General features: G+C 44.2%; 2 protein-coding genes across 4 annotated transcripts in view; both read left to right on the forward strand.

The window, feature by feature from the left end:
• LOC102452808 (aldehyde oxidase 1) overlaps nucleotides 1-11013 on the forward strand; it is an 85380-nt gene extending 74367 nt beyond the window's left edge. For both annotated transcript variants that reach the window (XM_075934287.1, XM_075934285.1), the window contains exons 31-35: nucleotides 455-569; nucleotides 2146-2211; nucleotides 3947-4135; nucleotides 6328-6495; nucleotides 7774-11013. In XM_075934287.1, coding sequence (XP_075790402.1) covers nucleotides 455-569; nucleotides 2146-2211; nucleotides 3947-4135; nucleotides 6328-6495; nucleotides 7774-7824 — 589 coding nt within the window. In that variant the 3' untranslated portion in view covers nucleotides 7825-11013. The remainder of the gene's footprint in view (nucleotides 1-454; nucleotides 570-2145; nucleotides 2212-3946; nucleotides 4136-6327; nucleotides 6496-7773) is intronic.
• An 8045-nt stretch (nucleotides 11014-19058) lies between these two features.
• The window catches only part of LOC102453236 (aldehyde oxidase 3), a 93781-nt gene continuing 89715 nt past the window's right edge, over nucleotides 19059-23124 (forward strand). Inside the window, exons 1-2 of one of the 2 annotated variants that reach the window (XM_006117936.4) lie at nucleotides 19059-19315; nucleotides 20814-20871. In XM_006117936.4, the coding sequence (XP_006117998.2) occupies nucleotides 19262-19315; nucleotides 20814-20871 (112 nt within the window). In that variant the 5' untranslated portion in view covers nucleotides 19059-19261. Of the gene's footprint in view, nucleotides 19316-20738; nucleotides 20872-23124 lie in introns of those variants that run through there. The other variant, XM_075934288.1, reaches the window with a different exon arrangement.

Below are 23124 nucleotides of genomic sequence, written 5' to 3' on the forward strand. Positions count from 1 at the left end.
GAGACAGCATATATGTTTCAAAGACTGTCATCTTGCTCCTCTTAGTCATTGCTTAGCTAAGATCTACATTTTAGCTCTTTACATCTTTCCTTGTGAATTAATCTTTCCTATGCTCTAGTCTAACCATTTTATTTCTCTTCTCTATTTTCTTCATTTGACATTGGACATGTAATTCTTACTGTAAATTTGTCTTCTAAACACAGTTTCCATGACAATCTCTGTCAGAAATCTGCTGGCATTTGGTTGCTTATCAGAAAATTTCTAGGGTGAAGCAGTTTGTTTATTATCTTGGTTGGCAGAATTTAATTGACTTTAATGGAGCTAAACCGGCAAGGGATCTGTTCCAGTATTTTCGGCTTAATTTCACATAGTTTTGAATCCTTATTTGCTCAGCCACTTTATTGTTGTAACACAAATATTAATTAAACAGACTAAAAAGCTATGCTTTCCCCAGAGGCTATAATGCTGACATGGATTGGGAAAAAAGTCAAGGACACCCATTTACGTATTTTGTTTTTGGAGCTGCTTGTTCAGAAGTTGAAATTGACTGTCTTACAGGAGATCACAAGGTAACCAGCAAAAGTAACTATAGCTCATAAGTAGTACAATGAGATTCCAGCAGAATTTCTTGTTTTGCCTGATGTCCCAACAATCATATAATCTGTGCATTGGTAAATCCCCTAGCTTTGTACTAATATACATATACCAAGTGATGTAAATAACAAGCAGTTACACTCAGAAAAGAATGACAAACATGCACAAGTAACTAAAAATACAATCTTATTTTTAAAACAATGAGTGGTCCTCTGGCACTTTAGAGACTAACCAAATATATAGAATCGTGAGCTTTTGTGGACAAAACCCACTTCATCAAGGAATTGGAATGGAAATAACAGAAATCAAGATATATCTGTCTATTTAGCTATATCTGTATCTATCTATCTATATATAGCTATGAACAGCAGAAGAAGTACCTGTAAATTGTAGGATCCATGTTAATGAGGCTAATTAAGTGGGCTGGGTGTGTCCCATTCATAGCTTGTGCTGTGGAAATGCACATGTTAATGGCAGGAGAAATTGGCTTTGTAATGTTCCAGACAGTAAGGGTGTGTCTAGACTACAAGATTTTTTCGAAAAAAGTAGCCTTTTTTCGAAAAAATGTCACCTGCGTCTAAACTGCAGCCGCGTTCTTTCAAAAGTAAATCGAAAGAGTGAGGCAGTTTTTTCGGTCATGGTAAATCTCATTTTACGAGGAATAATACCTTTTTTTGAAAGTACTCTTTCGAAAAAAGGCGCTATTGAATGCAAACTGTGCTATTTCGAAAGAGAGCATCTAGACTCTCTTTTGAAAAAGCGGTTCGCTTTTTCGAAAAATCTGCTTGTAGTCTAGATGCTCTCTTTCGAAAAAGGTTTGTAGTCTAGACGTAGCCTAAATTTCTTTATTTAGGCCCAGGGTAACTGTGTACTGTAAATAAATTCCAGTTCTGCAGACTCTCTCTGTAATTGGTTAGTGAAATTCCTTTGTAGAAGAATGACTACCTTTAAATCCATGATTTAGTGACGAGGCAGGTTAAAATGTTCCCCTCCAGGTTTATGTGTGTTACCTTTTCTGATGTCAGATTTGTGTCCATTTATCCTTTGTCGTAGAGACTGTCTGGTTTGGATCTTATTTTTGTTAGATTTGTGGAAATATAGTATTATGTTCAGATTGGTACTATGGCAGACAGAGTTGAAGGCAATATTTGCTTTTTTTCTTAGTTCCTGCAGTCTGCCAAATTGAACTGTAGCTCTGTATTCAATTTCCAGTCTCCTGACCAGCCAATCACCACACCTGGCCTAGTCTCCTCATATTTAAGGGCCTATTCCAGTAACACTTCCCACAGGACATAGTGTGTAGTTCTGTCAGAAGTCCCACGGGGAGCTCTAATACAGTGAGCTAAAGCCTGTAGTCTTCATACTGGCAGAATTCCCAGTGAAGTTAATGAGTGTTTTTGCCTGTGTGGTAATAGGTCATTTTGTATGGTCTCAAAGAGATTCTATTCAAACATGTCTTGTCCCACTGGAATCAGCCCCTGGTCCTTAGTACCTCCTTATCCATCCACTCATATATCCGCAGCACAATATACATTTGTGTTTTGTTGATAGAACATCCGAACGGACATTGTTATGGATATTGGATGCAGCATAAACCCAGCTGTGGATATAGGACAGGTATGTGCTAAGAATTTTGTACTATTTTTTTCATGTTGTGCTACATGTGTATGTACTGGAGGTTGTCCATTCAGTCATCTGCCATTAATATCTTATCAGACAACATTATAGATCAAAACTCCCTTTGACTTCAGTGGGGCATAATGATAGCACAAGTATATATAACACGTAGCACCTCTTAGCTGTGCCAAGTAGAAACCTGCCTGAACCCTGTGGGTGTGTATTCAGTGTTACCACTGCTGCCTGCCAGCACTAGCTCTCATCAAGATTGTGTGAATATGTGTACACAACCTAAGAACTGCACCCCTATCTCATACTAGAGCTGTAGACTGGGTTTAGGCAGTGGGGCGAGGAGAGTTTTCTGCTATCCAGCTGCTCCAGAGGAAAGCCCTGAAATGTCATAGTGTCAAGAATGGAGAATGCTCTCCAGAGACAAAGAGTAATTATTGTCACTATTACTAGGGGTCTGTGACTCCTGCTCATTGCACTCGCCAACCCCCATCTCTTAGGGGGTAGGCAACCTCGGCTCTCCCTCACAGCCACTGGGGAGGGCCAGGCTGTGGCCACCCCAGCCTGGGCCCCTTCTCCCCACCCCCCACCAGCCTGGGTTTTCCTCCCTCCCAACCTGGGCCCTTTCTCACCCCCCACCAGCCCAGGCCCTTTCTCTCCTCCTCTGTCCCCGCTACAGTGCACACCAGGCCCGGCTCTAACCTTGGCGGCTGGGGAGGCACAGGGGTACCTGCCCAACTCATGTGGGGCGCAGTAAGGCGCAGGTACTGCCATGTGTACGTGGCGCTCTGGGGCACTGCAGCCTCCTGAGGTGGGGAAAGCAGCTGCGTGATGGGTGTTGTCCCCCTGCCCTCCCAATGCAGTCCTGCCCACACTGCTCACCGCCCCAGGGCTGCCCGCAGAGCCATGCACCATCACCCGTCTACCCACTGGGAGTGTAAGGGAAGGAGCAGACTGGTTGGTGCAGCAGCTCCCCCGGGCAGCTTAGGGGCGCTCTGGCAGCCATGGTAAGTGCAGCTGCTGGGGCAGGGTGAGTGTGGGGAAGTGGTGGTGCAAAGGGAGTAGGGGATTGGTTTAAAATAGCAATTCCAAGTGGTGAGGGGAAGCAGCAAGGTTGGGCTTGAGCTGGGGCTATGTCTACAGTGGAATGCAAATCAAGCACATCGAAATTGCTAATGAAACTGGGATTTAAATATCCCGCACCTCATTAGCATAAACGGAGCTTTTTCGAAAAAAAAATGGCAGTCTAGATGCAGATCTGTCGAAAATAAAGCCTTTTTCGACAGATCCTATATTCCTCAAAAAATGAGGTTTATGGGTTCTGTCTAAAAAAAGCTTTATTTTCAACAGATCCACGTCTAGACTGCTGGGTTTTTTCGAAAAAAAAACTCAGTTTTGAAAAAAGTGGTGGCCATGTTTATGCTAATGAGGCACAGGATATTTAAATCCTGCCTTCATTAGCAATTTCGATGTGTCTAATCTACATCTCTCTGTCCACAGAGAGGTGTAGTCTAGACACACCCTCGGAGAGAGGGAGGAGGCAGGCTGGATGCAGAGTGCTTCCCCTCACCACTTCTAATTGGATATTTAAAAAAGTTTTTCCTGAGGGACGTCATTCTATCGTCCCGCAGGAAAATCTTTTTTTAATATACAGAGAGATGTAAATTTTACAACAAAATTTTCTTATGTTTCTTATGCTAAAATGTTTATAATTTCTCACTTGCAGATTGAAGGTGCCTTTGTTCAGGGCATTGGACTTTATACAATGGAGGAGTTGAAATATTCCCCAGAAGGCGTCTTGTACACTCGGGGCCCGGATCAATATAAAATCCCTGCAGTCTGTGACATCCCAGAACAGTTCAGCGTTTCCTTGCTGTCGTCCTCACAAAATCCTTATGCAATCTACTCATCCAAGGTACGCAACCGAAACCTGGGGTTTGATTGCTCTATCACCCCTGCTAAAGTAAATTAGGAGTAATTCCATTTAAGTCAAAGAAAGCATGTTGGTAGGTAAGAGGAAACTCAGGCTCTTGTTTGTTAACTTTGTAAACAGATCTCCACAATACAGTAGAGATGCAATCTGGGATATTTCTATTTTTATACTGTGCTTGCCTAGTGATGAGTTTAGAGTTTAATAGATGGGCTAGAACTTCTAGTATAAACATCCTCACACGTTCAAGCTAAATTTAAAACAACATGCCTTTAGAATGTACTAGTAGGCTGAAGCATAAGAGAAAAAGTACTAAAATGAGACATGCCATAACCAGTTAATTCACATAGGGCACATCTATACTGACGTTATTCTGAAATAACAGTCTTTTTCTGCACTACAAGTAGTAATTTCGACATAATGTCAAAATAAGGTCAAGCTGAAGGACTTTTTACTCTCACTCCTGTAACCTTCATTTTACAAGGAGTAAGGAAGTTGGAGGAAGAGTGCTGTGTAGACAGCGCCAAAAGCCAATATAAGCTATTTCGATTTAAGCCACGCAATTGACGTCGCTGAAGTTGCATAGCTTACTTTGGCTTTATCCCTGCTGTGTAGACGTGCCCTTACAGTCAATGTAGGCCCCTTAGCTACTTTTTTGCTTGCAGTAAATATACCTCAAGGACCAGATACTCACCTGAGTATCAGTTAACTCCCATGTATCAGTTTACACCTTGCCCATTGTATATATACGTATGCAATAACACTAAGCAAAATGCAGGGGATGCTGCCCACTTGAAGAGAAGATGCTCAATGCACTTGAACTGCCTAGGCCATTAAGGATATATAACAGTCAATTCAATAAAATCTCCTGGATAAAAAATAAAATTCAAGCAGAAGGCTATAATAGAACAGTAGTTCCCTCTAAAAATAGTTCCAAATAGTCCTGATGAAATATTTTCAAAGTGATGTTCATTTGAAAGAAAATTCCAGATCCAAATGAAGTAATTACCCAGAGTGAAGTTGATCTAAAGAAAGGGTTTTAGCACCATCTTCAAAGTGAGAATACAAAACCTGCTTATTCTACTTTATGGCTACAACTCCTATAGTTAATTTTAAAATCATTACTGTTGAGTAAAAATACACTTGAAGTAGAACTTGTGAGAACCTGACTGACAAGTAAGCACCTTTCAATCCTAAAATCTGGCTGTCAGTTTCTTATAAAGGCAAACTAAAGCTGCAAAATACAGATCGAGATCTTGAGCAGACCAGTGTTTCAGGAGTGTTTTGCAGCCTGAGTTTTAGGAAGACCAATTAGAGATGTAATAATGGCCAACTGAGAAATCCAGATCTCAGTCCTGATTAAGATGCCCAAACTCCCAGGCTGCGTCTAGACTGGCAAGTTTTTCCGCAAAAGCAGCTGCGGTGTACCGGTAGTTCAGAATAGGAATCCTAGTTCGAGCTACCTAGTTCGAGCCCCGTGTAGCTGCACTGCATGGGATTCGAACCAGCGGGGTTTTAAAAATGGCGGCTCCCCGCTTATGCAAATGAAGCCCGGGAAATTCAAATCCCGGGCTTCATTTGCAAGTGCGGTATGCCTACATTACCCTCCTAGTTCGAACTAGCGGGGTAGTGTAGATTTTGTGTGCTTCAGCCTGACAGGAGGCTGGATCACTATCGCAGGTTTACCATTTCGGGGGGTGGTTCTCAGGGGCCGGATCCAGGCAAGCTAGGTGGCTGCATCTGGCCCCAGAGCCCAAGGGTCCCCCTCCTGGTGTAAATGGTTGCACTTTCACATCCCTAGTCCATACAGTACTTTGCAGACCTTCTGACTCCGGTCTGTGTCTTTAGCTGTGTCTCACTGCCAAATAACAGGCCTTGGCTACTAATCTCAGTGGAAGCAGAGTCTTAGGACCTGGGTCCTGAATGCTCACTGACCTGAATTCTACAGATTTGTGTGTGGATTTCTGGGGGAGCCTGGCTTTACAGTGCACTGTAGACATTCCCTGAATGTCCTGATCCTGCTTCCATTGATTCAGAGGAAAACTTTCATGGAAGATCATGCCCTATGTAAATCAGTGATTTTGTAAAAGGTTTTCACCTAACACAGATGATAAGACACTTTTTCTTTTAATTAATTCATTAAGTAAACTTGTGTGTCTGTCCTTGTTCTCTGTCAGGGGATGGGCGAGGCAGGGCTGTTCCTGGGATGTTCTGTGTTCTTTGCTATCTGGGATGCGGTGGCTGCTGTGCGGAAGGAAAGAGGATTAAGCGGGACATTCACCCTGAACAGTCCCCTCACTCCGGAGAGGATTCGAATGGCCTGTGCTGATCAGTTTACTGAACTGGTAATGAGGATTTTCTATTTGAATACTCTCTTTGTAGCTGCAGTTGTTCCTTTCGACCTTGAAGGTCCGTATTTCTGTTTGTAAAATGGTGTTTGTGTGACGAGCACACAGCAGAACTGCTGGGTTCAGGTTTTTAATGATCCTTTGACCAAAACGTCAGTCAACGGGCCCAGGCCATGCCAGCCAGTCTAGTCTATGGCATTCAGAGTTTGCCTTTTAATAACTCAAATTTTGTATCTTTTCTTGGTTCCTCCTGCCCACATCCTACCACTTGCTGTATGCTCTCCTCTCTGCCCACTCCTCTGTCCCCGGTGCTTGATTGTCTTCTTGTACTCACACCTGTCTGGTTTATAGGAGGCCCTCCATTCCCGGAACAGTCTCCCTTTTCCTCTGTGACAAGAGCATACTCCAGTGCTCTTTGGGCTCAGTGGAAAGACTGCTACTGATACACTTCTGTGCGTGCTGACTTAATCCCCAAGTGACCTCTCGCTCACCAATTGGTCACCCTTCCGTTTTGTTTCCACCACTTACTCACGTATGGCACTATCTTTCCTGCCCCCCCCCCCCCATGCAAGATACTTCGAAAAAAATCAGTCCACTCAGAGCTAACAAAAAGATCCAAAGGAAAAGCAATTTGTGTGATCCTCTTGGCATTGTAACTCTCCTTCCTCCTGTTACCCCATTGTCTGCTTTCATAATACCCCCTTTGCTCCTCACCACTATTTTATTTTCTATTTTAAATCATAAGTTCTTCAGGCATAATCGCTGTCAGTCTATATTATTGTGAAATGCCATGCACACCTGTGCTACTATTGAAATATTAATGAGCCATATTGTCCCATGTGGAAGACTGGAGACTAAGTTTCTGCTTAGAGCTCTTGCCTACTATCTCCCTAGCCAGTGCAAGCCATAGGACTGCAGGACAGATCAACCCCTAGATCTATCTGTCTACCAACTTCAGTGGACGTCTCAGGAACTTTGCTAGCAGTAAGCATCAATTGACTCAGAGACCCTGTTCTTCCATGCTGCTTTGGGACCTACCAACCTCCCTATTAGCATAGCATCTTTTGGGTTTGCCTGTCTTCTGTAGAATGCCCTCCCTGGTAGACCTTGTAGAGATGTTTGATGCATAATTAATGTAGAAGAAGATCCCATAGGGGTCACCTGTGAGAAGCACTATGAAATATACAGGTAGTTTTATGAATAGCTGTAGTTAGTTTTTTCTAACTGAATTCTATTAACAGAATCACTCATTTCATCTCTCCTTCATTTCCCTAGAGTGCGAAAGATGAACCTGTGTCCTTCGTTCCTTGGGCCATCTCCATATGAATGGCAAACAGAACCTCGCACAAAGCCTGGATTTTATTTTAATTCAAAATCTATCCTTGCCCTACTGAATAATGAGCATTATGTCTTCAGCCCAGGCCTCATTCTCCCACCTGATTTTTCAACATATATTTGAAATTATATACCACTACATTCTACTCTTAGGCTGCTTTTAAGAGGAATAAGGGATCTCCCGGAAAAGGCTTTATTTTCCGAAAGATCCAGTCTACACTGGCGCTTTTCTCCGGCAAAGCCCCGAGCCGGAAAAAAGCAGCAGCCATGTTCATGCAAATGCCGTGGGGGATATTTAAATCCCCTGCAGCATTTGCAATTCCGACTTGTCTCATTAGCATCCCTTTTCTGGAAAAGGGTGCCAATGTAGACACAGCCCCCAGGTATGTCTAGACTACATGCCTCTGGCGGCAGAGGCATGTAGATTAGGCTACCAGACATAGGAAAATGAAGGGGCGATTTAAATAATCGCCGCTTCATTTAAATTAAAATGGCTGCCACACTGAGCCGATCAGCTGTTTGTCGGCTCAGCGCGGTAGTCTGGACACCTTTTTGTCAGATGCTGTAAGCCTCATTTTTTGAGGAATACAGGATCTGTCGAAAAAGGGTTTATTTTTGACAGATATGTGTCTAGACTGCCGTTTTTTCCCCCGAAAAAGCTCTGTTTCGAAAAAAAGTGGCAGCCACGTTTATGCTAATGAAGCACGGGATATTTAAATCCCCACTTGATTAGCAATTACGACGTGCTTGATTTGCATCCCTCTGTCAACAGAAGGATGCAGTCTAGACGTAGCTTATAGTATTAGATTTCTGAGAAGCTTCAAATAAAGTGCTAATTTAGGCTTCAACCCTGCAATAAAATCTCCATGCATGGACCTTTTTATCCATGTGTTTCCCATGGCAGGGTCTGCTCATAACTGATCACAGTAATTCTCTTTTGATCACAAACTTGATGCAGTAATGTTTGATTTCCCACACAAAAACTGATCTAGATCCTGTTGGTGCCAACACCTATATGCTAAAAGCAATTAGCAGGAGATAAGTGATCTAACTCTCCTTTCCAGTACTGTTTCCCTTGGTGGGCTTTTTATTTTCTCCTGGCCTGATCCAGGAGCCATTGAACCTCATGGAACAATTTCTGTTGAATTCACTGGGCTTTGGATCAGGCCTAGAAAGTAGTTCAGATCGGTGGTATCGTGTACAGCTGGTATCAGAACAATCAGAATGCAGGTAAGGCTTGCCCTTTAATTGCTAATAAGCATATCAGCAGGGAGGATCTATATACAATTAAAAGATGTTTCACAAAGATTCATCATCAGGTTTCTGCTCACATATAGGGTGTGGTGGGATTAGAACTGCGCCCAGAAAAGCATTCTTTCCTACTTTAGATGCTAAATGATATATATTCCATGGGATAACCTTATATAGTCTTACATTCTCAGGCAAGACCGGCAAATAACAAAGAGTACTGAAGTTAATTAATTATTATATATAGTGATGGGAGGACATAACCACAAAAAACCTTCCCGATTTTGGCACACATACCCAAGGTTGACGAGATTTGGCTTTGCACTTTCTTGGATCATGAAATTAAGAGGGAGATTCTGAGCATTCCCAAGGTATTTGGTTTGGGATCTATCTCCAATATACAGCATTTGCTGTATCATTATTTGCCAGATGTCCTGGCTTCATCTGGATAATCATGGTTGATTCTTTTGGGAGAATGGAAGGAGGAAGCAATTTAAATGTTTGCTTTGTAGCTTCCATAGGCTATGCTGCAGTTATTCCTTGCCATGGCTGTACCTCCAGTCTCTCATTGAGTTTTCTCTACAGTGTCCCATTCCTTACTAGAGACATGGGTGGTTGGTAAAGGCTGGGCTGGACTGGGGGAGGCAAGCTCCCAGCCCTACCTCTTCTGTTAGGCCCTGCCCCCTGGGCATGCTCCCCCCTTCCAACCATGGTGAGGGAGGGGAACAGGTGCATGCTTGCCACAGCCTCCCTAGTCCTGGTGGACGGTGCACAGTGCCATGCCGCTGGGCTGAGCCAGGCCATGCGGCACACTAGGAAGGGAGGAGGTAGGTAGTGCTGTGTTGCATGGTCCAGCTGAGCCCAGCCTAGCCTCTTGAGCACAGGGCGAGGAAGGGCGTGCGGCACCTCGAATCCACGACCCTGTCCTCCCCAGGCAAGAGCCATATCCCCTAGGCCACGCGGGAACCTGTCCCACCACCTTACTGCAGGGAGGCAGGCCTAGAAGCAGCAACACTCCACCCCAGAATACCTACAGTAGGCACTCTGGGGACCGAGTGTGGACAGGGCCATGCCTGGCAGTTTGAGAAGGCAGAACCTTCCCTTGCCTCACATACCCGACACCCCTGGCTAGAGAGCAGATTGCCCCTAGGCTAGCTGCACGTTCCTTTTTTCCACACACCCCTACTGATTATTGTACCATCGTTTCTTCTATGGTTGCCACCAGAGCATTTCCTCATGAGTTTTGTTAGCTATCCTACCAGTGACTGTCGTCAGACTTGTACATGAATCATTTTAGCACTTGTAGTTAGAATATGATTTCTGTCATTTTAAATCTGTTTTTATATGCACAGTCACCATAATCCTGAATGAGAGCAATCCTGGGCTTCCTCTCCAGCTCTTTGTTTTTATGCGTTTGGCTACTATAGATTGTGAAATTCAGTAAAACAGATTAATCAAACATCCAAAACCATCTTCCCTCTGGTTTTAAAGATTCTAGTCTTGGCTCATTTTGTGGGCTCTGGCAGCAGACTGTGGACCCCATCAGCAGCAGGGAGTTCACAGCAGCAGATGCCACCCACTGTCTTTACTGTAGCAGGAGCCCGAAGACAGCTGCTAATCGCAGAAAGCGAGTGGAGCCAAGAGGAGACGTGACACTCATGAGAAGCACTGGGCAGTTTATCTGAGCAGCCTCAATCAGCAGAGTTCCTGCGAAGAACCCAGGCAGAGTTTACATCTCCACCCCTCCCTAGCAGAACTCTTGACAGAGGACTGCGGTGACGCTGCTACAGATGTCCCCTCAATGCAGGAGCGTACTGTTGGTATACCTGGACTGAATCATGTCCTAGAACTGCATTATCCTTCTTCTGGGGCTGGATCACCTTTTCTGATTTTCAGTACTCAATAATTAATAAAGATTTTACTTTGCTTCAATACAGATGTACACATTTGTCAGTGTACATTTGCACACGCTGCTACATGTTTTTCTTTCAACTGAAACCTCTCCGGCTCTCTTATATTGTCAGCAGGCCAAACTGTTGCTGAGAACTATAGGGAGCCAGTAAAAAGCGAAGATTAATCACACAGACAAGTGATACAGGGGAGCCTCACTATAAGTCCAAGATATGTTCCAAAAAACTTGGACTTATAGCGAAACAACTTAAAGCGGGGAATATTTTTCCTGCGGCTGACTTCCATTTAAGCAAGGGGGGGGAGTGTTTTGCACAACTTATAACGGGGAATAGGAGGACTTGTAACGCATCAGTTCCTACAAACATCAACGACTTTAGTGTGGAACGGATGTATTCTGGGGCGACTTATAGCGGGGCCCCCCGTACATTAGTAATACAGGATGTCATCAAACAAAATTTCTGCAAAACTGGTGTAGCGAAGAAAACTCAAAACTTGTTAGGTTTTTTCCTAGTTTGTTTTATTTTCATACTATTTAAAGGTAATAGACTTCAGGCCATTAGCTATAACTCTTCTCATGCCTTGGTTCAGAGTTATCTGGCAGGTGTGGGGTCTGTACAGATGTGGCAAAAATAATTTTCAGCTCCTGCTGAATGGAAAGACCCCCCAGTGGGAGTTGGATTGGGTCCTAAGTGATGCCCTTGTTAGTGGTCTCGGTGTACGTTCCCCTGTGTAGGCTTCAGGCTTCAGATTCCAGGGCTATCAATTCACGGTTTTTGTAGAGCTTCTCTGGGTGTATATTTCCCAAGTTATATAGCCATGCATTCCGCATCACTGTCCCCAGTGGGGATCGTTACCACTGTGACTCACCATCTCATGTCAGGAAATAATAGAAATCAAAAGGAAGCACTTTGCATCATGCACCAAAGTTTGTTAGACTTGGCATCAGCAGATCAAAAAGGGGAATGATTTCCTGAAGTAGGAGCCTTTACACTGGGCAGCCATTTAATATTAGCTGCCATGAGGGAATCTCTCAGCCAGAATCTGCCCAGAACTTTAAAGACAATGACCAACACTAAATAAACCAATAGCCGTTAACTCCAAACAGGCAGAACCCAAACATCTGCTCTGCTAGCGGTGGTCTTATATCTTGGGTGGATCAGAATCAGGCCTGGCCAAAGAGTTTGCGGGGCCCAAGGCGGCACACTAACAGCGAGCGGGGCTAGCCGGTGGATACTCTAGTTTAAGTCAAACCCAGCCGAGGGGTGACAGAGTCCAGCGTGGCCAGCACAAGTCGCTCACTGGATATATTCCACAACACCTCTAGATTTAAGAAAAATTTCAACTGGCATCTGTTTCAATGTCACCTGCCTTGCTTTTCCTGGTCACTAGGACGCCATTATACACTACCATAAAACTTTCAATAGAAGCCCCCCAGCATCTATAGTACAAACCATCCAAGATCCCGGCTTGTATTAATGACCCAGCTTTTATTTGACAGACCCTGCGTCTATTAAAACATCTGGTCAGTACTCCTGGCATCTAACAGAGCAGAAGACTGGTATTTAAGGTAAATGTTTTCGTTTTGGAGGTTATTGTACAATTTTCTGTGACTTGAGACCATTTTCAATACAGTTGAAGATGATTGGGTCAACTCTGTATTTCAGTAAGCTGGTGTAAGCTTACCCCATGTGTAAGACCCGGGGTTCCTTTCCCCTGTTCCTTCCCCTTGAATGGGAGACACCCCCCCTGTAAACTCACAGGGCCCAACAGGATTGTCTATTCGCTTCAAGACAGAGTCAATTAGGGATAGTTGCTTTTATTAATCTCACCTCATCACGACTATTACAGGCTTAATACTGCCAAATGATTACACAGCTACTGCAAAGTAATACAACAATAAGCATAGGCAAAGCAATGCATATAAGTGAGCAACAGGCACTTGGAAATGTTTATGCCCCGTCAGTCTGAGGGGAGTCCCATTCCAGTCACCTCGCACCAGGCAGCAGTGGACGTGGCTCTAGGGCACCCTCTGAGGTCCAGGTCCCTGGTGAGACTCCCAGAGGGGCGGGACTCCCAGTGATCTTATACTTCATCTGTTTACCCAGTGTGCGTGAATTGGCCCAATGCCACTCTCACCGTTCCCACGGGGCTGAGAGCTGAGGTCATGTTATTTATCCCATATGAGGTTCTCAGCGAACTAACAAGGGGAGTTTTGGCTGGTGAAAGCCATCTGATAAAGAACACCTGGTGTTTTCGCTAGCAGTCCTCAAGGCTGGCCTAAAAGAACACAAATTTAACCCCTGCAGGCCCACTTATGGCTTATACTACACCCCACCAACATGTTACAGGACATGGGGAAGGGGAGGAATTGTCTCAGTGGAGGAGGGTTTCTCTTCCCTTCACTCTGATCAGGGCATCCCCCTATGCAGGAATGATCCCAAACTGGGAATCTCTTCTGCCTGGCCACTGCATCCCCTCCACAGGGCAGATTTGTTAAAGAAAGTCTTAATGTAGGTGTAACAGTCAACTTATTTCGATATTTGGTCTTGATTGCAGTGACTGCTGAAAATCCACTTTCACAAAGATATGTTGAAGTGTAACCCTTCCACGGGGTAGGCCCTACTGCAACCAGGACCAGGTTCAATATCTAGGGGTCCAGCTCTCACAGAACTGGCTTGAGCCCCCACCCAGTAGCCTAGGAAATTCACACACCTCGGGCGCCTCTGAGAGGCAATGCTTCCCCACTCACAAGCACAGAGTCTGAGGGTATGTCTACACTAGCCCCCTAGTTCGAACTAGGGAGGCTAATGAGGGTGACTGAAATTGCAAATGCAGTGTGGGATTTAAATATCCTGCGCTTCATTAGCATGTCCCCAGGCGGTCACCATTTTGGAAATTGACTAGCCCGGAGTAACTGCCCGCGTCTACACGCGGCAGTGAAACGGGAGTTCAAAGTAAAGCCCTAACTCGAATTAGCTGTTATTCCTCCTGGAATGAGGCTTAACAGCTAATTCGAGTTAAGGGCTTTACTTCGAACGCCTGTTTCACTGCCGCATGTAGAGGCGGGCAGTTACTCCGGGCTAGTCAATTTCCAAAATGGTGACTACCCGGGAACATGCTAATGAAGCATGGGATATTTAAATCCCGTGCTTCATTTGCAATTTCGGTCGCCCTCATTAGCCTCCCTAGTTCGAACTAGGGGGCTAGTGTAGTCATACCCTGAGTGTTAAAAATAAACTTTTAATGAAAGAGAGAGAGAGAAGTCACATGGCATTATCTTGGGAAAATACCACAGAGTTCATAGCCCTCTCCCCCACGAGTAACTGTGCCAGCTCAAAAGGATTGAGCAATGTCTTTTGCCTCTCAGGCTCCCCAGTCCAACAAGGTAAGGGTTCCGTTCACTTACCCAAACTTTCTCCGTACCCCACATCAAACGCCCCACTTACAGCTCTGTCCAGTCAGTGCAGACCCTGACACATCATCCTGATGACTCTACTCCTTGAGCCTGAGGCTTTGCCACCTTCGTGCTGCTCCTACCGGCCACCTGCTGGTCGTTAGCACCAGCTGCTCTACTGGCCGCCTGCTGCCGCTCCTACCAGCTGCCCGCTGGTCATTCCCACCAACCACTCTGCTGGCCACCCGCCGGTCATGCCTGCCAGCTGCACTGGATCTGGCTTCCTGCCAAACCAGTGATTTCAGCTGTTAGTGATTTCAACTCTTTAGCCACCGCCTAGGCTGGCCAAAGATTCCAGCTTCCACTGGACTAGCAAAAAGACTTCTCATGAAGTCTGCTTTAGGTCTGTCCTTAAAACCAGGGGTAAAGGGGCAGGTTGAGCCAGTCTTACAGCTCACACCTAGCAGGCATGAAGCGGGCTGACTCAAGCCCTCAAGTCTTCCCCCCCACCTCCACCTCCACCTCCACCCCCACTCAACTCTGGCTGGGGGGAGGCTTGTTCCTCTAAGACTTCTTACAATAATGGTGTCTCTCCTGCAATCAATGATGGTGTCATATTTGACAGTTCCCACATTTAGGGGTAGCATGATTTGTGACCCCCACAACAGTCCCAAATTATTTACAATATACCACATCCCATTCCAACACTGATCCTCCATCAGCCCTGGCTGAATTGGATTTACATAACCACACTTCGGATTCCTTCCCCCTCCTGGCATGAGCTATATTTACATATCAACAGCTAATTATCTTGCAGAGCTAAACAATTGTGAGTGAGCACACCCACCCCCAGGGCCGCTCTCTCCCTTTAGCTGGGTGATAGCATACAGTAATTCAGCCCCGGCTTACATCAGGAAAAGGAAGTAAGACCCTCAATGTCTTTTCACTTAACAGGTTGTATTCGCTGTGGACTTTTGCCCAAAACTTTTCAAATGATGAATTGTTTTTCAAGTTTTTCAACGTGACATCTGAGGGTAGATCTGCCAACCTCTCCTTTTCATTCATACATATGGTGTTTGGCTAGTGAAATTGAATGGATCCAAAACCCACAAAAAATCTTCCCTTGGATCTTGGCTTGCAGGGAAATACTTCTCGAATTGGCGTGACAACATTTCCAAGTGATTAACAATAATTAGATTAAGCTGAGAAAAATTGGAATCTTCATTCTTCTCTTTTGCCTCATTCATAAGCTCCATTAAGGCACTAAACATATCAAAACAGTTGTTTTCAATTCTTTCAATCCACAGCTTAATTTTTTTCTTTTGCCCTTCAATTTTATTATAGGTGTTAAAAATAGTTTTATGTGGTCCCTGAAGAGACATGTTTAACTCATTCAGAAGCTGGAATATGTCTGCAAGATAGCACAATTTCAAAGTTCTGTGTGTGGATCCCATTTTATCGCATAAGATTGCAAACAGTCGTGAAATAAGAGTGCTGGATTTTATGAAACTGACTGTTTTCACAGCTGTTATTAGCACTTGATTTAATTCGGCAATTTTACTTGCTAACATTTCTTGATGTATAATGCAATGTGTCCCTTGCATATTTGGCGTTACTTGTTTCATTTTTGCAACTAACCCTTCTTGCCTACCAGTCATATTAGGCGCACCATCAGTACAAACTGAAACACAGTCTGACATTTTTAAATCAGCACTTAAGAAATAATCTGCCAATGCTGAAAATATTTCGGTGCCAATTGTCTGTTTTTTCAATTCCAGACAGCTCATGAATTCTTCTTTAATTTCTTCTTCATCCCAGTCCACATACTGCACATAGATAAGCAGCATAACTTTGTTAACAATATCAGTCGACTCATCCACTTGCACAGCATACATCTTTGACTTTTTTTTTTAAGTTGTTGATTAATGTCTTCGCTCATCATAATTATGCGATTTGAAATGATCGCATTAGAAAGAGGAATTGTTTTCAGTTTTTTGGCAACTTCATCTCCCAAAATTGCATGGCTTGCATCCAAAATACAAGGCATAATTAAGTCTTCCCCTATGGTGAAATTTTTCTTTGATTTTGCAATGTGAAGTGATATCAGAAAGGACGCTTTGAAGGCAGCTTCATTTCCAGTTCCCATAATTTGAATCAGTTTCTTCTGAGCTTTCAGTTCACTCTTTTCTTTTAAAAAAATCAATTGGCATATTCTGATATTGCTGGTGTTTTGTTTCCAAATGCCTTTTAAGTTTTGATGGGACCATAGAGCTATTACCCAAAATCTCCAAGCGAATAATACATTATGGGCAACATCTTTATATGTGAATCCAAACGCTAGGTATGCAGGATCATATTTTCGCCATACCATTTTCTTCTTTTTGGTTCTGGGGAAAATGTGCTACATTAAGAAGTGGAAATGTTTAAGAATACTTCATTAGTTAAAGGTACTGATTCCTCAGCAATACTATTTTTACTCACTTCTGCCTTTTCAATAGGGAAATGTAATTTACTCTGTTTACTCATATTGATGGAAATAATAAATTCAATACCTTATCAAGCACAGGTTAATGTGAAGCAGCTGACTGACAGCAGCCATAGCAGCCATGTCAGCATTAGGGACACTGAAGGCCTTACACCTGCCCCCCAATTTACAGTAGGTCCCTTACTGCTTAATGTTTTGTCCTTCAATAGTTCTAGCCCCTGGCTCTATTATTTTTGACACAGAATACTGAAGGGAAGGCCCTTGTCTGTGCAAGAGGGTGGAAGGTACTGGCCCTCCTCGGCTGTCCTGGGTAACAAAGTGAGGGCTAAAGGCAGCGGTGCAAAGACCCAGTCAGGGTGGTGGCTGTAGGGCAGTTCTCTCCCCTGGCCGACAGGATCCCCAGACCAGCAGCGGAGACAGCCAATCAGAGCCAGCCGTGCTGCTGGCCCTGCAATGTTCCCCCCCTCTGGCAAGGGGTGCAACCGAGGCGTGGAGCTTTCCCAGGCGGTTGCAAGCCGGGCACAGAAGCACATGAGGAGGAATGTGGGTAGCCCCACCTCATTTCCAGCCGTGTCCCCACTCGCTCACCTCTTCTGCCCTTCGCACCACCTGCTGCATCTCAGCAACTCTAGCAGTGCTATTTTTCCTCAAATGGTCGCGGCACACCTGTGAGTTCTCCGCAGAACACCAGTGTTCTGCAGAACACAGTTTAAGAAGCAAGGCTGGGGGGCCTCTGACAGAAAAAGATTGAGAACCTCTGTTCTAGACCACATAGATCAGTGAGGGGCAGCCCACTGGAGTTCTATGTGAGGCCTGCCAGACACTTTGTTTATCAGGGTTGCCAAATTACACTGGTTTCTCTCCGCGTCCTTTTTTCCTACTCATATTAATAAACTGACACAGGATCATAGAATCCTAGGGCTGGAAGAGACCTCAGGAGTCATCAAGTCCAGGCCCCTGCCCAAAGCAGGACCAATCCCAACTAAATCATCCCAGCCAGGGCTTTGTCAAGCCAGGACTGAAAAACCTCTAGGGATGGAGATTCCACCACCTCCCAAGGTAACCCAGCCCAGTGCTTCACCACCCTCCTAGGGAAACAGTTTTTCCTAATATCCAACCTAGACCTCCCACACTGCAACTTGAGACCATTGCTCCTTGTTCTGCCATCCGTCACTACTGAGAACAGCCTCTCTCCATCCTCTCTGGAACCTCCCTTCAGGAAGTTGAAGGACAGTCATAGGTGCCTGCTGATCTGAGTTAAACTGATTTGTCTGTGGGCAAAAGGGATTATTGAACTAAGACATACCCATAAAGCAAGGGCATATGAAGTGAGGTGCATGCTGATTGCATGCAACATTGCCTGTAAGAGCCATACGCTACCTCAAAGCACTGCTACAGTTCAATGGGCACCTCCCACAAATTCTAGTTGTGCAAATGTAGTTTACAAAACTACCCTAGCCCAGGAGACCATCTTGGTTCTCAGTCTTGTGGCCCTCTGAGATGAAGGAGAGCCACTCATGCAGCCCACACACTAGCTTACGTTGCTCATCGCTGACTTAGATGCTTAGTTTAGAGTTTCTTATTTGCAAAATTCCTGAGACTGTCTAGGAAGAATAACATCTTGGCTGTGTCTAGACTGGCCAGTTTTCTGGAAAATCAGCCGCTTTTCCAGAAAACTTGCCAGCTGTCTACATTGGCTGCTTGAATTTCTGCAAAAGCACTGACTTCCTACTGTAAGAAATCAGTGCTTTTTGTGGAAATACTATGCTGCTCCCGTTCGGGCAAAAGTCCCTTTTGTGCAAAACTTTTGCGCAAAAGGGCCAGTGTAGACAGCTCAGATTTGTTTTCCACAAAAAAGCCCCGATGGCGAAAATGGCAATCGGGGCTTTTTTGCGCAAAAGTGCGTCTAGGTTGGCCACGGACGCTTTTCCGCAAAAAGTGCTTTTGCAGAAAAGCGTCCTGCCAATCTAGAAGCTCTGTTCCGAAAATGTTTTTAACGGAAAACTTTTCCGTTAAAAGCATTTCCGGAAAATCATGCCAGTCTAGACGTAGCCCTTGTGGCTCTTCATCTAACAGAACAGTTCATGCAGGAAAAACAAGCCCCAGCATTGTTTCTGAAGGCTCAGGTTTCCATATTCTACCTAAATCACATTAGTACATGACAGATAAGGTAGGGAAAAGGACCCAATTGGTTCATTTTAGCCTACAGAGCTGAGAAGCAATATACTCCTCTTTGGCTCCTCCTCATCGATCCAGTTTGATGCTTTTATGTCTGTGGGGCACAGAACAAAGTTTAGTTGGATGTTGAAATTACACCTGCTTACATTGATTTTTTGCTGGTGTTTAACAGCTTCCTCTTTAACTTCCAAGCTGCACTGTTACGCCATCTAATGGCTTGCTCCACACACTCAGATGCACTCATATTTTTTGTGAATGGCAGGAAGGTAAGACTTTTGGTGTTTTATTTTTGAAAGGTGGTGTCTTAATGTATTGACAATATTTTCTATAGCACCAGTGACCTGTTGTAATTAATGTAGCAATTTACTAAAACCTAAAGCTATCAAGATCTGTAATATGTTATATTTGGAGAAAATAGAGCAATAGCAAGATGGTCCCATGCTGTTACTATATTTTTTTTAAAAAATCAGTCAGTGGAAATAGACTCTTTACTTGCCTCTGTTCTGAACAGTGAGTGCCAGCTGAAATCTAATACTTCCTTTCCAAGTACATTTGTTTTCTCACCTTTTCTTTTTGCCCTGAGTTATGTCATTAAAAATTCCATTTTTTAATAAATTCCTCCGTCACAACTGGGCTCAGGCTCTAATCCATCTCTCCCCCATGCCCAGCAATGTCCTAGTAGCCAGTCCTGGGTGCTTGCTGATCTGAGTTAAACTGATTTGTGCGTGGGCAAAAGGGATTGTTGAGCTAAGACCTGAGTCAGAGCCTGACTTCAGTGTGCAGTGTAGCTATATCCGTTGTATCCAATCTTATTTCCCTGTCATAGAAAAGGGAAAGTGTTTACCTGGGCATGTTCATTGAAGGTTGGAAGTCCAATAAACCCTTCCCTTTTGAAATACAGTCTACCCCATACCATAGCAAAGCTGAAGTTTTATTATGGTGTCTTTAAATGCCCCCGGACAAGCTTGTCATTCTCCAGTGAGGTCCCATGTTGCCCTCCACCCACCAATCTTTCCGTTCTTGGTTCTCATTAGTACTCGTTTTCCAGCATGATGGGGCATGCCATTACAACAGCCACATCCTTCACACAGTCCTGTTGCTCAGCTAATGGAGCCCCTGAAAAATAAAATCAACAGTGAACTTTTTTAAACTTAAAACTGGTTGATTTAAAATCCAACTCCCCTTCTTGCTCTCACTGTGTTGAGAATTTCTTGCATCTTCCTGCTGTAGTCTCTGAGGAGGAACTGGCTACGCTTGGCTTCATTCCTCTGCCTCAGTGGGCCATGCAAAGATCCCCAAACTGTGTTTTTCATTCCCTTCACCCACAAAAGTCCATAGCTTTCAAAATAAGGACCCCAATTCTGTTTTCATCCCCATTTTCTTTACATCATTGTACGCCTTTTGACTCAAGTGGAACGACTCCTGATTTACAGTGGTGTAATCAATTGCAGGATCAGGCTCTAAAGTTCTTGCCTTCGCATGCCTTTTCACAAGCCTCTGTTACTTCTCAGCCTCTCCTCACTGTGAGCCTTCCAGTCCTCCCACAACATTGCTAGTTCTTCAGCTGTCAATACAAAGCTGAATTTTCTATTGTGAAATACATTCACCTGTTTACAGATTATGAGCAAATGAAAGGTGCGTGCCATAACACAATTGCATTGTTATTAGCCAATCAAAACATTTCAGAAAGGCCAGGTAATCCCAATGGGAAACTTGCATCACATATCAATAATGTATAATCTCTTATTTCATTTCCTATTGCAGATAATAGAGAGGAATGCAGATCCTGAAGAATTGCTGTTGTCTTACCTGAGAAAGGGCCGTATCCTTTTGGGGGAGTTGCTTTCGAATGGTGTAATCTTACAATAGACTAACACTCCCAGCCCCTCACCCCCCAGAGGTTCTTCTTCAAGCGTTTCTTCATGTGCTTTCCAATGTAGATGTACCTGCACATGGAAGCTGGAAGATTTTGTGTAGCAGCAACCGTCGAGTCAGCATAAGCACCCCCTGCAGTGGCGCTCAGTATTTAGCCTTGCTGACACGCCAACTCCCCGGTTCCTTCTTGTTGTTGGGTGACAACAGCTAGAACAACTCACTCTTGCTATTTTGCGAGGGCTCCTAGAAGCTTCAGTTTAGAGTTTAGAGTTGTTATAGTTAATAGTTATCGTTTGTTAATAGTGGTTACTTGTAAATAGTTAGGGGATGCCCTGTTCTTTTTCCTTCTCTCCAGACGTGGGCATGCCTCGGTCCCTGGGCTTTAAAGCTGTCAAGCTTGTGCCAAAGAGTGACCCTCATATAGAGTGCCTCAAGTGTCCCAGTGAAGCTCATCAAAAGGCTCTAACCAGTCCAAACCTTCTTCTGGTTCAAAGCAAAATGTGTGAAGGTGCACTCGAGAATGGCATACCAGATCCCCCTCTCGATCCATCTTTTGCTAGATCAGGTTTGTCAAGTCCTTATGGGTAATAGAAAACACTCTGCAAGGGCCACCTATCTGGCTAAGTGGAAGAGATTCTCCACTTGGGCCTCACAGTTAAATTCTTCTTCCACATTAACAACAAATCCTCTGATATTGGAGTACCTCCTTTACCTGAAGCACCAATTCCCTTCCACCTCATCTATAAGTATGCGCCTGGCTGCCATGGCAACATCCCTGGCATATGGTATTTTCTGACCACTTGGTGGTTCGGTTTCTAAAAGGCTCATATAGACTGTCTCCACAAGTTTGTCAGCCAGTTCTACCTTAACATAGTCCTCTCCAAACTCCCAGGTCCTACATTTGAGCCACTAGCCACAGGGCAATGTGATACATGTGCAATATTTGCACTAATTATATGTGGTGAAGGTTTCTACTTAGTGCATACAAGCATTTCTATAGAACTTAATATATTACCAAAAACAAATACAATTATTCATTACAGCTTGAAAAGCCTATATAAATATTTTCGAAACGTTATGTATTAATAATGGTATACTAGTTAAGAAAAATAATATGAAGTTATTACAGTGTCATGCAATTCATTTAGACCCTTGTCCTGACAAAACTTACATATGTGCTTCAGCAGCACAGCTTCACAGGTGATTAATCAGCCCCGTCCAGTCAGTCAGCTCCTTGCAAGGAGCCCTTAGCCTCTGACTGGGCGGGACTGATTAATCACTTGCGAAGCTGGACTGCTACGCTGCTTAGAGGGAACACTGATGTGTTTATTTTTATGTCAGTGGGACTCCTCACAGAGCCAGATGCTCCACTGAAGTCAATGAAGTTCTGACAACTTATTCCAGTTGTTTTATCTGCTCTAAGATGCGTGAAATTAAGCAGAAGCAGATGCTTATGACTTTAAAGATTAGAGCCTTGTAGAAAGACCGAGAGTTGAATGATACTAAAATCAAAGGAATGACACTTTTTCAATGTGTCTACTGAGAAATCTTCCTTGGTCTGCAGTAGTTGAAGGTAGGCACTGGTTAAGAATTTTTGATCTTTTCACTGGCATCTTCCCAATTGTAGTAGTCAGGATTCTCTGGTGTGGCATCCTAACAGATCTCCTGCTCCGTTTATGAAGATAACCTTTCAGCTGTGCTCTTCTGTGTGTTGTGTAGGCTTGCACAAATAGCCAACACAGCAGACTCCAAGAAAACCCCCAAAGACCACAGAATCAGATAAGGATCGATGGCACCAGGCCAAGCTTATTGTCAAATGAAGTACTGTATTAGTTGTCAGTGGACTCCACTGAACCATTACGCATACGTACCCCCTGACAATGGACACAACTCAGTGACATGGGAATCCATCACTGCTTCCTAGGGTGGACAAACTCTTCGGGTACACTGTTATACGCAAGTACCAACAAATTACACATCACTCCTGACATATCAGGTTGCCACCCTCAGATGTTACCTGCCACCCATTACCTTATATATAGGGGTTTGATCAATATCTATCATGCTGTCAATTTAGACCCTGTCCTGAACCTGGGTCAGTATGTTCCTGTTATCTGTTGGGAGGGGAAGGGCGAGGGGGTGTTGGTACCAAGATGTTTCTTCCCCAAGTGTTCTATTACAACCCCTCTGGAATGTGCTC

Source organism: Pelodiscus sinensis, chromosome 7 (assembly GCF_049634645.1).
Source record: "Pelodiscus sinensis isolate JC-2024 chromosome 7, ASM4963464v1, whole genome shotgun sequence".
NCBI classification, from domain to species: domain Eukaryota; kingdom Metazoa; phylum Chordata; order Testudines; family Trionychidae; genus Pelodiscus; species Pelodiscus sinensis.